Source organism: Euphorbia lathyris, chromosome 4 (genome assembly GCF_963576675.1).
Source record: "Euphorbia lathyris chromosome 4, ddEupLath1.1, whole genome shotgun sequence".
NCBI classification, from domain to species: Eukaryota; Viridiplantae; Streptophyta; class Magnoliopsida; order Malpighiales; family Euphorbiaceae; genus Euphorbia; species Euphorbia lathyris.
Genome location: NC_088913.1, coordinates 766,038 through 780,903, shown reverse-complemented (window position 1 = coordinate 780,903; position 14,866 = coordinate 766,038). Strand labels below are relative to the sequence as shown.

At 33.9% G+C, this 14,866-nt stretch overlaps 1 protein-coding gene and 1 long non-coding RNA gene across 2 annotated transcripts; both read left to right on the top strand.

The window, feature by feature from the left end:
• Positions 1-320: 320 nt before the first annotated feature.
• On the top strand, positions 321-3,961 carry LOC136227840 (phospholipase A1-IIdelta). Its single transcript, XM_066016607.1, has 2 exons — positions 321-940; positions 2,868-3,961. Exons 1-2 carry the CDS (start codon positions 376-378, stop codon positions 3,569-3,571), a joined length of 1,269 nt encoding a protein of 422 aa, XP_065872679.1. The 5' UTR covers positions 321-375; the 3' UTR covers positions 3,572-3,961.
• A 5,682-nt stretch (positions 3,962-9,643) lies between these two features.
• Positions 9,644-14,379, top strand: LOC136225676 (uncharacterized). The gene is made up of 4 exons (XR_010687228.1): positions 9,644-9,817; positions 10,999-11,044; positions 11,125-11,175; positions 13,910-14,379. It is a non-coding gene; the product is annotated as an uncharacterized lncRNA (long non-coding RNA).
• The last annotated feature ends 487 nt before the right edge of the window (positions 14,380-14,866 follow it).

The window sequence follows — 14,866 nt, the reverse complement described above, 5'->3', positions numbered from 1 at the left end:
TTCAGAGGTCACTTTGTCCTTTTCCGTTCATCACAATCTTTTTTTTATATATTTGTCTCCGGCCGCCGCTGGAAGAAGAAAGAAAGACAGTATGAATTGGGGCAGCGTGAGATTGATGAGCACCCCTAGCCCAAACCTCAATTATTGCCCTACTCCCTCATGGACCAATTTGCAATTTTGTTATATAGGCGCCAAAATATTTAAAAAAAATTCAAAATTAATTAAAATTTAAATATTGTATTTTTTAAGAAAATTATTTTTAATTAAACTTTAAACTTTTGTTTGGTAGCGGCGGGTCATCACTACATTATCCCTGCTCTTCTTTTGAGACCACAAAACAAAACATTCAAAAAAAAAACTTTCCCTTCTTCAAAAATGGATGAATCTTCATCTTCTTCATCTTCATCTTCCTGGTCTGAAATCATCGGAAGTAACAACTGGGAAAACATCCTCAATCCTCTCGATCTAAACCTCCGGAAGCTCATTCTCCGGTGCGGCGACTTATGTCAAGCCACCTACGATTCCTTCAACAATGACCAAAACTCCAAGTACTGCGGCAGCTGCCGTTACGCCAAACACGACCTCTTCCAGAAAGTCATGTTCGACGAATCCGATCAATACCAGGTCCATTCGTTCCTCTACGCCACGGCACAGGTCAGCTTGCCGGAGGCTTTCCTCCTCCACTCTCAGTCCCGGGAATCCTGGGACCGTGAATCGAATTGGATTGGATATATCGCTGTTAGTACCGATGAGCGTACTAAAATCCTTGGCCGGAGAGAGATTTATATTGCGTTGCGCGGGACGACGAGGAATTATGAGTGGATTAACGTTTTTGGAGCGAAATTACGGTCGGCTAAGGTGTTGTTGAAGGGGAGTAATATCAGTAGCAGTGAAATTAACTGGAATGACTCCGATTCCGATAGCAGCAGCGACGGCGAAGGTGAGACTATAACTTTTCAGCATATATAGGCTTAATGCATCATTAGCTCCCTTAACTTGTCAAACAAGTTCCATTAGCCCCTAAACTTTAAAAGTGCCCAGTAGCCCCTTAACTTGCATAAAATGTTCAGTTAGCCCCTTAAATTTGCGTAAAATATAATCAATTGATCACTCGGTTGCAAAAAAGTAAATTAAATACGAAAAATCTATTCCACGCATCTTAGAATGTTATTACATAAAAAAAATAGATTAAAAATGAAATTATTTACTTAACTGTATAAGTTATCTTTTCTAATATTACAACTTTATATCCCCATTTTGGTCGTTTACTTTTTTTCTAAGACTTGGAGAATACATCTTTTGCATTTGACTTATTTTTTCTATGACCGAGTAATCAATTGATTATATTTTACGCAAGTTTAAAAGGCTAACTGAATATTTTATACAAATTTAAAGAGCTATTCGGACACTTTGAAAGTTTAAAACACGAATCAAATTTTGTTAGATAAGTTAATAGGCAAATGATGTATTAAGTCTATATATTAAGATGCATTTATTTGGTCAACCATCCATAACTCAATGGCTTAAAAGTCAAAGCACCCCAAAAGTCCTTCATCTTCTAAAATAACCAGTTGGGTCCCTAACATCTACTGAAATTATCAATTAGATCTCTGAAATAAAATTATGGTTGGATTATTTTATATTTTAGGATATTTTTAATTTCGATTATTAATTCGATTTAGGGGCGGAACTAGAGAGATTTGAGTGGCTTGAACACCTACTGATTGCCAGAAAACGATAAAAATTCTATGAAAATTGTATTACGAGTTTTAATTTTTTTATGTAAAAACATAAAAAACGTCAAGTTAGCACCCATAAATCACAAGAACAGTTGAATCATGAATCCATCATTGATTGGATTTGAGTAAACAAAACCATAATAATATTATATTAAAATATATTTTTATATATGTATATAAAATATTTGTTTTAATTAATAATTGAATTAAACCGATAAAAATTAAAAATATGGTTTTATAATAAATATGATACTAAGTAACTTTAATTCTTAAAAATTTTCATTTTAAGGTCGTTAATGGTTAAATTTAGCAAAGTCAATAAAAAATGAAAATTTTGCAAACCACAAGATTCAGTTTGTAACAAAAACCACACTTACCAATCTACAAAAACATGGAATTATAGAGAATTTATTTGAAATTAACTGTAACTATATTAGAAACATAGTAACTATGTCCGACATAATTGATATTTGGAAGATTTAATGTGACACTTAAATAATAACCAAACAAGCTTTTTCAAATTTTTGGTAACACGGGTGATATCCGAGTATCTAAACCTTGACTAACTGAATGTCACACTGAGCCTTCCATGTATTAACTTGTAAAATAGAACCCAACGTCAGAGAGGGGTCGACGTCCGGCGAACCGGCTCCGATGCCTATGTGCTTAGAAAGGGTTAAAGAGTATGGACTAGTTACAAAATAATAGTTAACGTACCATAGAATGTGGTTATACCTAATCAGATTTAGACTGAACCTTTCATCTACTAGGAGTCCTTTAGAAATTAGGATTCCTTCTCTCGTTAGGAGTCAAGTCTAGGAGAAATCTTTTGCAAGGTAGAACTCTAGCTGTAGGAGGATTTCCCTTTCTTAATGATTTGAAGGTTCTATTTATTACAAGTGGTATTTTATCCGAGGCTGTGATTCATTTTGTTTGATATTATGGGTAAAAATTGATCTTACTCGAAAACATAAAGACAAATTTGTACCATTTCGTATCGTTAGACTTAAACCAAGAAAAGGTTAGTATCAAATTTGGTATTTATCCCCTAATTCAAATGATGTTTTTATTTGATTGTCATACAGAATCATTTATCTTCTACTGATATCTTAAAACTATTTTCAACAGGTGATGGAATTGAAAATCCAAAAGTAATGTTAGGATGGCTAACAATATACACATCCGACAACCCAAAATCCCCATTCACAAAACTAAGTATGAGACAACAACTTCTGAGCAAGATCAACGAGATAAAACACCTCTACAAACACGATTCTCTCAGCATAATCCTCACCGGCCATAGCCTCGGAGCGAGTTTATCAATTTTAGCAGCATTCGATCTGGTCGAAAACGGCGTTACAGACATTCCAGTAACATCAATTGTTTTCGGTTCCCCACAAGTCGGGAACCGAAGTTTCAGACACAGATTAAATGAGTACCCGAATCTCAAAGTTCTTCACGTGAAGAACAAGATTGATCTTCTCGTTCATTATCCGGGACACTTGTTAGGATATGTAAATATAGGAACTGAGTTTGAAATTGATACGAGGAAATCGCCGTTTTTGAAGGATTCCAAGACTCCGGGAGACTGGCATAACTTGCAGGCTATGTTGCACATAGTTGCAGGGTGGAATGGAGAAGAGAATGAGTTTGAATTGAGAGTGAAAAGAAGCGTGGCTTTGGTGAATAAGTCTTGTGAGTTTTTGAAAGATGAATGTTTGGTTCCGGGTTCTTGGTGGGTTGAGAAAAATAAAGGTATGGTTAGAGATAAAGATGGGGAATGGATGGTGGCTCCGCCGGACGAGGAGGACTTACCGGTGCCTGAATATTAGAATGGTTCGGGATCAAACTGGTTTGAAACTAGTGAATGTTAGAATTGTATGAGATCAACTGGTTTTGAACTACTAGATGGTAGAATGGTTCGGGATTAAATTGGTTTGGAACGATTCAGTGTTGACATGTCGATAATGTCGATATTTGAGCGGTAAAGGATCAATTGGTAACGGATCACTACTGTAGAATTTTTCATTATGGTGTCTGATTTCGAAGCGTGTATGATTCGTGTTTTTTTTTTATTTAGGAGTGGTGATTTGTGCAGGTGAGTTGTATTTGTATTGCATTAATTATCGATTTAGTATTAAGTAAGTTTACTCTAATTTAAATTAGAAAACAATAATGTTGTAATTGTGTCAATTCGATTGGGTTTGTATCGTTTTTGTGTAGCGTTCATTAGTTATAAATATGTGTCAGTGATATATTCGTAATATTGTCAATTTCAGTTTTGTTACGTGTGAACGGAAGATGGACATACCAGAGAAAGTAATTCCCAATTAATTTGCAGAGTTAAAGTGATGAAAATGCGCACGAAAAATTTGATTTCAAAACGAAACGATTGCCAGGGGACGCAAGAATTGAAAAAGTCCCTATTGAATTAAATATTTAATGGCTCCATAAATTAAATAAAGATAATTTAAATGCGAAATTGACACGATGATTTGGGGAAAAAATCAGTTTTATTGATATGGAACGAATTAATTACATAGATGTTGATGAAATTTGAACAATTACATAGATGTTGATGTTAGGCAAGTTCAGGATCAAATTGGTTCTAAACTATGGGATGGTAGAATGGTTCGGGTTTAAACTGATTTTGAACAATTCAATGTTGACATGTCGGTAATGTTGATATTTGAGTGGTAAAGGATCAGTTGGTAACAGATAACTGTAGGATTTTTTTATTATGGTTTACGGATTTCGAAGTGTGTATATGTTTTCTATTTTTTTTTATTTAGATGTGGTGATTTGTGCATGTGAGTTGTATTCATATTGTATTAACTATCTATTTAAGTCAACTCTAAATTAAATTAAAAAAACAATAATATTGTAATTGCGTTAATCCAATCAACTTTATCTTTCTTATTGATGATATTTTGAAAGAGATTGAGATTCAAATTTACGTTTATTGTTTCTGGTAAGTGCAAATAACTCCCAATGCATGAAATTGTTGAAGCTTTGGCTTTGCGCTCAACGCTACAATGGGTTATTGAGCTGGAATTAGACACGCTGCGGGTGGAGATGGATGCTAAGTCTGTAGTTGATAGCATAAACTCGTGTGAAATTAATATCTCAGTTGTAGGAGACGTGGTGGAGGATTGCAAGGAATTGCTAAGAGATATAAGACATTTACAGTGTCTTTTGTCCCGAGAAGAGCGAATAGAGTGGCGCATCAAATAGCAAGGTGCGCTCTTTCCAATTCTGGTTGATAAGCGGGATTGGCTAATACCTGTTTTAGACGATGATTTGATTCATTCATTAATAAAATTCTTTAGTTCGTTCAAAAAAAGTTTCAAATCAAAATGAATTTTATCTCTACCTAGTTAATGGAAAATTTGAACGGGCTAGTTTGACTCGTTGTTTGACTGTTACATCGAACTTTGCAAACAACTATCGATAAACTGAAATAGATCTGTGCATTTTGATAGTTTGTTTGTAACTGTATTAGTAACAGAATAAGCATTTTAGACACTTTAACAATTTTTTCTCATTAATTTATATGTGACAAACTTAGTTGTTTATATTTTGATAGTATAAGTTGTAACTGTTATTCTAGACATAATTGATATGTGGAAAATTCAATTAGACAATCAAATATATGTCAAACCAGTCCATTCAAATTTTTCTTCATTTAGGAGTAAATTTGATCGTGCTTGGAAACATTATGTGGTAATTTGTTTGATGCGGAAAATTATATGGAAATTGTGAACTGTAATTTTTTTTTTTATAAACAAACATTAAAAAAAAAAAATCAATCTACTACTTGTAAAACAAGATAAACAAACACCATCTCTCAATGAATCTTGATCCGTCATTGCTTGATGATGAAAAGAAAATTAATTAAACATTGAGATCCCTGCGAGTGCAAGCACCGTTAACCGAACTCCGACAAACAATGCAATTTTTCTTCTTAAGAAGCCATTTTTTGATGCAAGGTGTATGATAAATATGTTTGCATCTACTTAAAACTCTGCATTCATCTTTACTCTCGAATTCTTCCAAACAGATTGCACAATTATTATCAACGTACTGTTTATTCGTATCAAATACAACTTCCACCACGACTTGGATTTCTCGATAGGCTTTTGTGTTGTGTCGGTCCGGCAATCTGGTGGCCGCACTGTCGGAGGTGATGGTAAAGAATTATATTTATAACAAAAATAACAAATGGAGAAAATTAAGAAAAAGAAAAGCAAATAATTAAATGTTACAACACATAATATCACAACATTCATATTTTTAGGAATTTTTGTTTTGGAATTCAAACTCTGAAATAATTTCAGTCCAGTAGGAGAATATATATATATGTGTTAAATTGTACCGAGAAGACAGTTTGATGAATTATTTTTTAAATTGATCCAATTTATCAGTGTTAGGGGTAAAATTGCACCATTTTAGACATTATGGGTAAAATTGCTGCTCATCCAAAACGTTAGAGATATTTTTGCACCTTAACCCATTTTTTATTATTTATTTTCTTAATTTTTGTTAGGGATAAACTGCAAAAATACCCTTAGAGTTTACAACCAGGAGCAATTTTACCTTTAACATATAAAATGATGCAATTTTACCCATAATATTGGCAAATTAGGTCATTTTCAAAATTTATTAAAAAACACAGATATTATATTCCTTATTTTGCACCAACTGCATATCAGTTAGTTCTAAAAAAAGTTTTCATATTTTTTTTTATAATTTAATAATAGAATTGGAGATTAATATTTATAAATTCGGCGAAATATTTGAATTTTTTTGTCCAATTCGTACAAAAGATATTATATTTTTTAACTTTTTTATAAAAAAATTCACGTTTAATCATATATTTGTAATTTGTTACTAATGAGTGATAAAATAATGCTCATGTAAAGTGTAGATGATAAGATTTATGATCGAGAAGACAATTTGATAGGTTATTTCTCAAATTGACCAAACTTATTAACATTAGAAATAAAATTGATCTTGACTACTAACGTTGTCCATCACAAATAAAGCTACAGATTCAACACACACTATCACACGTTGAGAAACATAGTGCATAAAAACAAAGTGTAACTTCATTTTACAAACAACGATTTCCACCACAATACCTCAATATATCAATGGGTTTCAATCTCATTCCTCTTAGAAAGTAATAGTCGAATGAATCCTCACTCTTGTATATTATCGTGTCTCAAGGAAATCACGTGGACTATTTCCTGTAACTTCCCCTCAAACTGGGTATTTTATAGGTTTTAGAAGGAGGGAAGGAGAGAGAACCGGTGAAAAAAGAGAGTCGGAGGTAAGAAAAATTGGTCAACGGTCACAATGGCCACCAGTGTTAAAAAATGTAAAGTTGAGTGATTTTTATGTTAAGTTTTAAAGTTCGATGATCATAACATTAAAAAACGTAAAGTTCAGTGGCCATGGGATTTACCCAAATATGTTAGTATATACGTTAAGGGGGTGTTTGGTTGCTCATTTTCATACTCATGTTTGTTTTTTCACTTTAAAAGTGAGTGTTTTAAGTGTTTGGTTATGGAGCTCCTGTTTGTCTTTTATACATGAACAATAGCATTTTACAAAAGCAACATTTTTCAACAGCAAACCGTAACAACAAACAACAAATCGCAATATCAAACAGTAAGTAAAACAAATGTACCCTAAGTATCTTAGACATCTCTTCCATTTTTTTATCTTATAGTTGATATTTGGAAGGTCCGTTATGATATTTAAATAACAGTCAAAACAGTTTTTTAAATTTTCGATAACGTAAGACTAAAAGTAATCTTACTTCAAAAAAAAATTAGAGTTAGATTTAGACTAGTTTATACGTTAAAGCCACATCTACCCTTCACAAAATAAAATATTAGTAACAAATTCTGCCTCTTATTTGTACACCTGTTTAAAATCATGGGATCCTGTAGTATTTTTAGCTATTTGTTTAATGTATGCTTTCATGACAAAAGTCATGTTGACTCATGCAAATTTTGCACAATGAAGCTAATAGTAATTAGAAATTAAATCTTTTCATAAAAAGATAATTAGAAATTAAACCTAAGTAAATTAATTACTAATTACATTTGAATAATTATAAGAGTTAAGGTGCAAAAATACCCCTACGGGACGTTTGGTATTCTATTGGGATATGAATAAAGATAAAGGTTGGGATATGGACAAGGATAAATAGTTGGGATAAGGATAAAAATATAATTCGAGAATTATTATTCAATGTTTGGTACGTGGGATAGGGATAAGGATAAAATAATACATTTTACTATTTTAACCTTATTTAAACTACATAACATTAATTTGAGGGATAAGATGGACTTTTCCATCCTATTTAAAATCGCAGGAGCTTATCTCACCTCCTTATACCACCCCCCTCCTGAGTATAAGATTTGAGGGATAAGAGACTTATCCCCCATCTGTCTCACTCTTCTATCTCACAAACAAACGCGGGATAACTTATCTCGTGTTTTTTTTATCTCTATCCCACCTCTTATATCCCTCCTAACAAACACCCCGCTAAGGTTTGGGGTCAGGAGCAATTTTATCCCTAACGTCTAAAATGGTACAATTTTACCCCTAACGTTAGAAGCCAAGAGCAATTTTACCTCTAACGTTGATAAATTGGATCAAATTGAGAAATAATTCATCAAACTGACTTCTCGATCATTAATCTTATCATCTAAACTTCACACGTGTGTCATTTTATCAGTAACAAATCACAAACATATGTTGGGATGTGAAAATAAAATAAAATATACCGTCTTTTTGTACGAATTCGACAAAAAAAAAATAAAAAAAATCCATCGAATTTATAAATATTAATATGCAATTCTATTATTAAATTATAAAAAACGTGAAATCCTTTTTTTAGAACGAATTGTTATGCAATTGGTGCAGAATAAAGAACAAAAATATCGATGTTTTATAATAATGTCTGAAATTGATCCAATTTATCAACGTTAGGGGTAAAATTGCTCTTGGCTTTTCAACGTTAGGGGTAGAATTGCTCATGATCCAAAACGTTAGGGGTATTTTTGCACCTTAACCCTAATTATAATGAATGGAATATTATAAAAAGCCCAATAAAAAATTCAGGGATTAATTTGAAAATATGGGTGAAGTTAATCCAATTTAAGTAATTTAAGTAAGAAGGGTTAAGAAGCAAAAATAGCTTAAATACGAGAATTTTATCTCTAATGTCTAAAATGATACAATTTTATTTTAATGTTTGTAGCTAAGTAATTTTATCCCTAACATTCATAATTTGGGTTAATTTCAGACACTATTTTTTTGAAACACAAATATTTTTATCCCTAACATTCATAGTTTGGGTCAATTTCAGACACTATTATAAAAAAGATTTCATATTTTTTTATAATTTAATAATAGAATTGAAGATTAATATTTATAAAATCGTTGAATTTTATTGTCTAATTCGTACAAAAGACGGTATATTTTTTTGTTTTTTTTCACATCCCAACATATGTTTGTGATTTGTTAGTGATAAAATGACGCACACGTTAAGTGTAGATGACAAGATTCATAATTGAGAAGACAGTTTGATGAATTATTTCTCAAATTGACCCAATTTATCAACGTTAGGAGTAAAATTGCTCTTGGCTTCCAACGTTAAGGGTAAAATTACACCATTTTATACGTTAGGGGTAAAATTACTTCTGATCCAAAACGGTAAAGTATTTTTGCACCTTAACCCTAAGTAAGAAAGCTGATTTGAAAGAATTAAAAAGAATATGGGGTTAAATCAGTATAATGGAAAGTGATGGGGTATCGATTCGGGATAAACACGGTATAAATTCATACTTTTCAGTTTAAGGTTTTAGGTTTAACACAGACCCCTTTTCTTATTCTCTCTCAGTGAGTTCGTGAATTGGGGGTTCGGCGCTGAAGTTTGAGAGAGCTGAGGAAGTGAAATGGCAGGACGACATGGAGATAACTTCACTTACAAAGGCTTGACCTTGCATCAACCTAAAACGATGGCATACAGTTACCGGAAAGGGCCTATGCGCCGTCATGCGGTGAGTTCTTTCATTGATTATCTTTCTCACTATCTAACCCTAATCAATGCTTCAATTTTCGCATTTTATCTATCATTTTTGCTCATTTTTTATGTGTTTTATGTGTTTCTGATTTCCTCATTTTTATCTGAGAATATTGTTAAATCAGTGATTTTGATTGATTTAGATTTGAGGAAAAGATTTAGATTTGTTTGGGAATTTGGAGGTTAAGGGAGGTGAGAGTTAAAGGTGGTAATGGAAAGGGGAAGTGATGGAAATGAAAGTTAAAAATTATCCTGAGTTTAAAAGTTTAACTTGGTTTGGGAATGAAAGTTAAATTAATGCATATTTAATCTTCCATTACTCGCATTCTTTACTGTTTCTCTTCTGGATCAGGGTTTCACTTTTTGTTGCTCTAACATTCTTTACTGATCTAACATTTTTTGTTGCTCTAACTTAGAAGAGATTCATATTTAGGTTTTCAATTGTTCATCTGTGTAAACTGAATTGATATTTAAAACATGTTTTATGTGTTTCTGATTTCCTCATTTTTGTTTGAGAATTTTGTTAAATCAGTGATTTTGATTGATTTAGATTTGAGGAAAAAATTTAGACTTTGTTTGGGAGTTTGGAGGTTAATGGAGGTGAGAGTTAAAGTAGGTAATGAAAGGAAGGGAAGTGATGGAAATGAAAGTTAAAAATTAACCTTGTTTGAGAGTTTATAGAATGTAAATGAGTTTAAAAGTTTAACTTCGTTTGGGGAATGAAAGTTAAATTTACTTTGCAGGTTTGGGGAATGAGGTTTGGGGAATGAAAGTTAAATTTACTCTGCAAAGATAATTTCTTTTAATGAAGTTTACGTTACTTCTACTAACACCCAAGGTTAGAGTTTGGAGGTTAAAGGAGGTTAAAGGAAGTAAACATTTAACTTCCATTACCTTTAAACAACCTCCAAACAAGGGCTTAGAAAATGAAGAATATGAATTGGGCAGGCAAATGGTGATGAGTGAATGTGTTGAAAACTTAAAATTGAAATTGGAGTCAGAAGGGCCTATGATATATTAATTGCATCTATGTGTATATGGTGTGTCATCTTAGTTTAGTTTAATAAACGTTTATAGGATCCCTGCAATGTAATATGCAGCATCGATGAGACTAAGTTCTTAGTGAAGTTTTTTTAATTGACCATTTTTTTGTAACAGGTTTTGGGTCCTATACAGGGCTAAGCAAGATGAACCTGTAGTACTGGTGAGACTTGATTGTGATTGAACCTTGTAATAATTGATCTGCTTTTTACCATGAATTCACATCTATACACTGTCTTGTAGGGTTGGGGGCATCCTTGGGATGGCCATGACGGCAATTGACATGGACACTAGGTACTTTTTGTGTTACTACTTGATAAGTGACATCCATAGTTATTAAAGGCGCATGGCGCACTAAGGCGCAAAGGGTCCTGGAGCCTTGGCGCATGGCGCACGGCGATGGCGCGCGCCATAGCGAGACAAGGCGCACCGACAAAAATAAAAATTATAAAACTATAAAACTAACATAAAAATGCAATGAATACTAAATCATGAAAATATCTTAAGCATAAATAAATTTAAAATGCAAAATAAACCCCATATTAGCAAACTTTAAAGTTGAATACTAATTCCTAAGTTCTACTCCTAATCAAAACTCTCCAAATCCATCACTCCTCATCATCACTATCACACTCCTCATCTAAAGCGTCATCATCAAACTGATCCTCTTCATCCTCATCAACAAACTCAGTTTCTTCTTCCTCCTCATCTCGAACAACTACATGGGCTTTTCCTCGATCCTTGGAAGATGATACTTTAGCCTTTTTTCCTACTCTTCTAGTGTTATATGCAATCTCTTCAACTCCAGCAGCCTTACCAACTAAACCCCATGTTAGAGTTTCATCTTCAACTCTTCATGACTCTGTCTCTTCGTCTTCTAATTAGTTTAAAACGTATAATCTCTCTCCTCTTTAATACTTTTTGTTAATAGAACATGTGCTTCATCCCAGATATATAAAAAAACTGCCCATAACTGCCTCTAACTGCCAAGGCGCGCCTTGGTGCGCCTTTGGCAATTGCATTTGGCGCAAAATGGCGCACCAGGCGCGCGCCATGGCGATTGCGCCTCGCCATGGGGCTGCCATGGCGCTAAGGCCTGCGCCTGGTGCGCCATGCGCCATAGGCGCGCCTCAGGCGCGCCTTTAATAACTATGGTGACATCTATGTATAACTTGACCACATTTTTTTTCCAACATTCAATTTTGATGTGAATGGGGCATAAGTTGAAAAAGGAGGTTATACTTTTTCTGGTGTATGTCTTTAAGGTGATCATAGTTATTAAAGGCGCATGGCGCACTAAGGCACTAGGGGTCCTAGAGCCTTGGCGCATGTCTCACGGCGATGGCACGCGCCATAGCGAGACAAGGCGCACTTAAGAAAACAAAAATTATAAAACTAACATAAAAATGCAATGAATACTAAATCATGACAATATTAAGCATAAATAAGTTTTAAAATGAAAAATAAACCCCATGTTGGAAAGCTAAAGTTGAATACTAAACCCTAAGTTCTACTCCTCATCAAAACTCTACAAATTAATGACTCATGTTGAATTTGAATTCCCTTGGCTGCTTTGTTTCTGTTTGAATTCGTTTTCTGTATTTTGTTCTACTAAACTTCTCTTCCTTTTTAATATTTGTATTTTTTTTTTCTCATTTTGGACCCTTCAGAACACTTATTCCATATATGTAACTGTCAAAAAAACCATAAAACTGCCCCTAACTCACCAAGGCGTGCCTTAGTGCGCCTTTGGCAACTGTCCCTTGGCGCACCAGGCGCGCGCCATGGCGGTTGCGCCACACCATGGGGGTGTCATGGCGCTAAGGCCTGCACTTAGTGCGCCATGTGCCATAGGCGCGCCTTTAATAACTATGAAGGTGTTTCTTATTGTTTAGGATGGCATAAAAGCTAAACCTGCTAGTTGTCTGAGAGGATGAAAAAGTGACCTGGATATTTCATTGTGAAGAAGAGGCTTTGAATTCTTTGTGTGGATTTTTCTGAAATCTGTTTTAGTAACTTAGTTGTAATGCTAAGATTGGACAATATTGCAGTGTTTTATGCAAGCTTGAATGAGACATTTAGGCCCCATTATCTTAAGGCTTTAATTTTTATTGTTGGGGCTATGGGTCACAACAAGTTTTTTATACTTGCCTATGTATTAATAACACCTTTTAATATGAACTATTGCTGCTTTTTTTTCTTGTTTTGTGGTGAGCAAGATGCATGTATTACATGTAAGCATTCCTTTTATATTTTATAGGTGAGGATTCAAACGGTGCAAGTGATCAAATATAATAATTTAGAGTAGCTCCCTTCAATCCAAATAATTATAAAAAATTTAATGCGACAATTGGATTAATTTTGGTTATGGGGGTCATTGTAGTCGGTTGTTGGAACAATCGACCCTAATGACTAGGTATTAGAGTCGATTGTTACAACCGACCCCAGTGACCTCCTTTAGCGTATAAAAATCAAGGCATTGGAGTCGGTTGTTACAAACAACTGAATCCAATTGTAACAACCGACTCCAATGACCACCTTTAGCTTCGGTTTAAAGATTCCGTTATTGGCGTCAGTTGTACGATCGACGCCAAGCATTAGCGTCTCCCCCTTTTGGCCATGGTCGTAAAACCGTGACTAATGACGGTAAACGACAGTGGCTATAGGCCATTTCTCTACTAGTGAGTAGAAATTAAATTCCTCCTAAATCACATGAAATGACTTGCTATTCTCTTATCAAAACCCCCCAAAAGATGTTCTTTTTCATTACTACTACTACTACTTTTCTTTCCTGCTAAGAAATCATAACCCTTTTCATCAACTGAGACTGGGTTTCATATATTTACTGTTGTCATAATCTGAATTGCACTTTCTAATTTCTAGGTCTTAATAAAAAGTTGTTCATACACTTTAATTAGATACCTATTGTTTTGTAGTAGTCTTGGTTATCTTGAGCATGTAAAGCAGAATTATATATTCTTATATTAACTTAATAGATTATTTTCCTTTTCTGTATTTCTTTGCTTAGGTATTCTCGGTGGAAGTGCTCAGAGATTCCAATATGACTCCATCGCAATCGAAGATTAAAGCCTCTAGAAGAAGCAGTACGACCAAAATATTACACTTTCTCCTCATCACTAATCCATGTTTGGTCAGATGGAATTCAATTATTGTGTGGATTTCAAAAAACCAGCTTTCATCAGGTACAGGTACAGATTCTATTGCTTTTGGTTTTTAAATCTGTATTAGGACTTCATATATGTAGACAAAATCCATCCTAGCTTTCATTCCTAAGCCGATGATGAAGATCAATAACGATATCAGCCATATCGAGATCACCATTCTCCATCTTCATCTTTTCATAAGCTTCAAATGCATCATATATCATTTCCCTCAAATGATTACTTAAAGTGGAAATCCGACCTTCGGCCAATATAACATAATCTTCCCTACCGAGTCTACCATCAGAAGAGTCACTTGTTTTTATTAGAGACATTATCTCCGTGAAGACTTTGAAAGCTCTTCACGGAGGTAATATCTCGAATAAAAGCAAGTGACTCTTCTGATGGTAGACTCGGTAGGAAAGATTATGTTATATTGGCCGAAGGTTGGGTTTCCACTTTAAGTAGTCATGAGAGGCAAATGATATATGATGCATTTGAAGCTTATGAAAAGATGAACATGGAAAATGATGATTTCGATATGGCTGCTATCGTCATTGATCTTCATCATCGGCTTAGGAATGAAAGATATAATGGATTTCATTTGCACAAGATCTTGCAATGAGGCAAGAATGTTGCACTTTTCAAACACGTCAACAATAATGTGAAGGAGGGTTTTGTGTATTCCGGTGACACTGTACAAACTATTACGTGAGGAATCGACTTTAGATTCGAAGATATAAAATCATTATTCTATTATCATTTGATTATGGGATCACCAATTGTACAGAGGTCAAATATCAAAAATCTTTCATTTAAGCCAA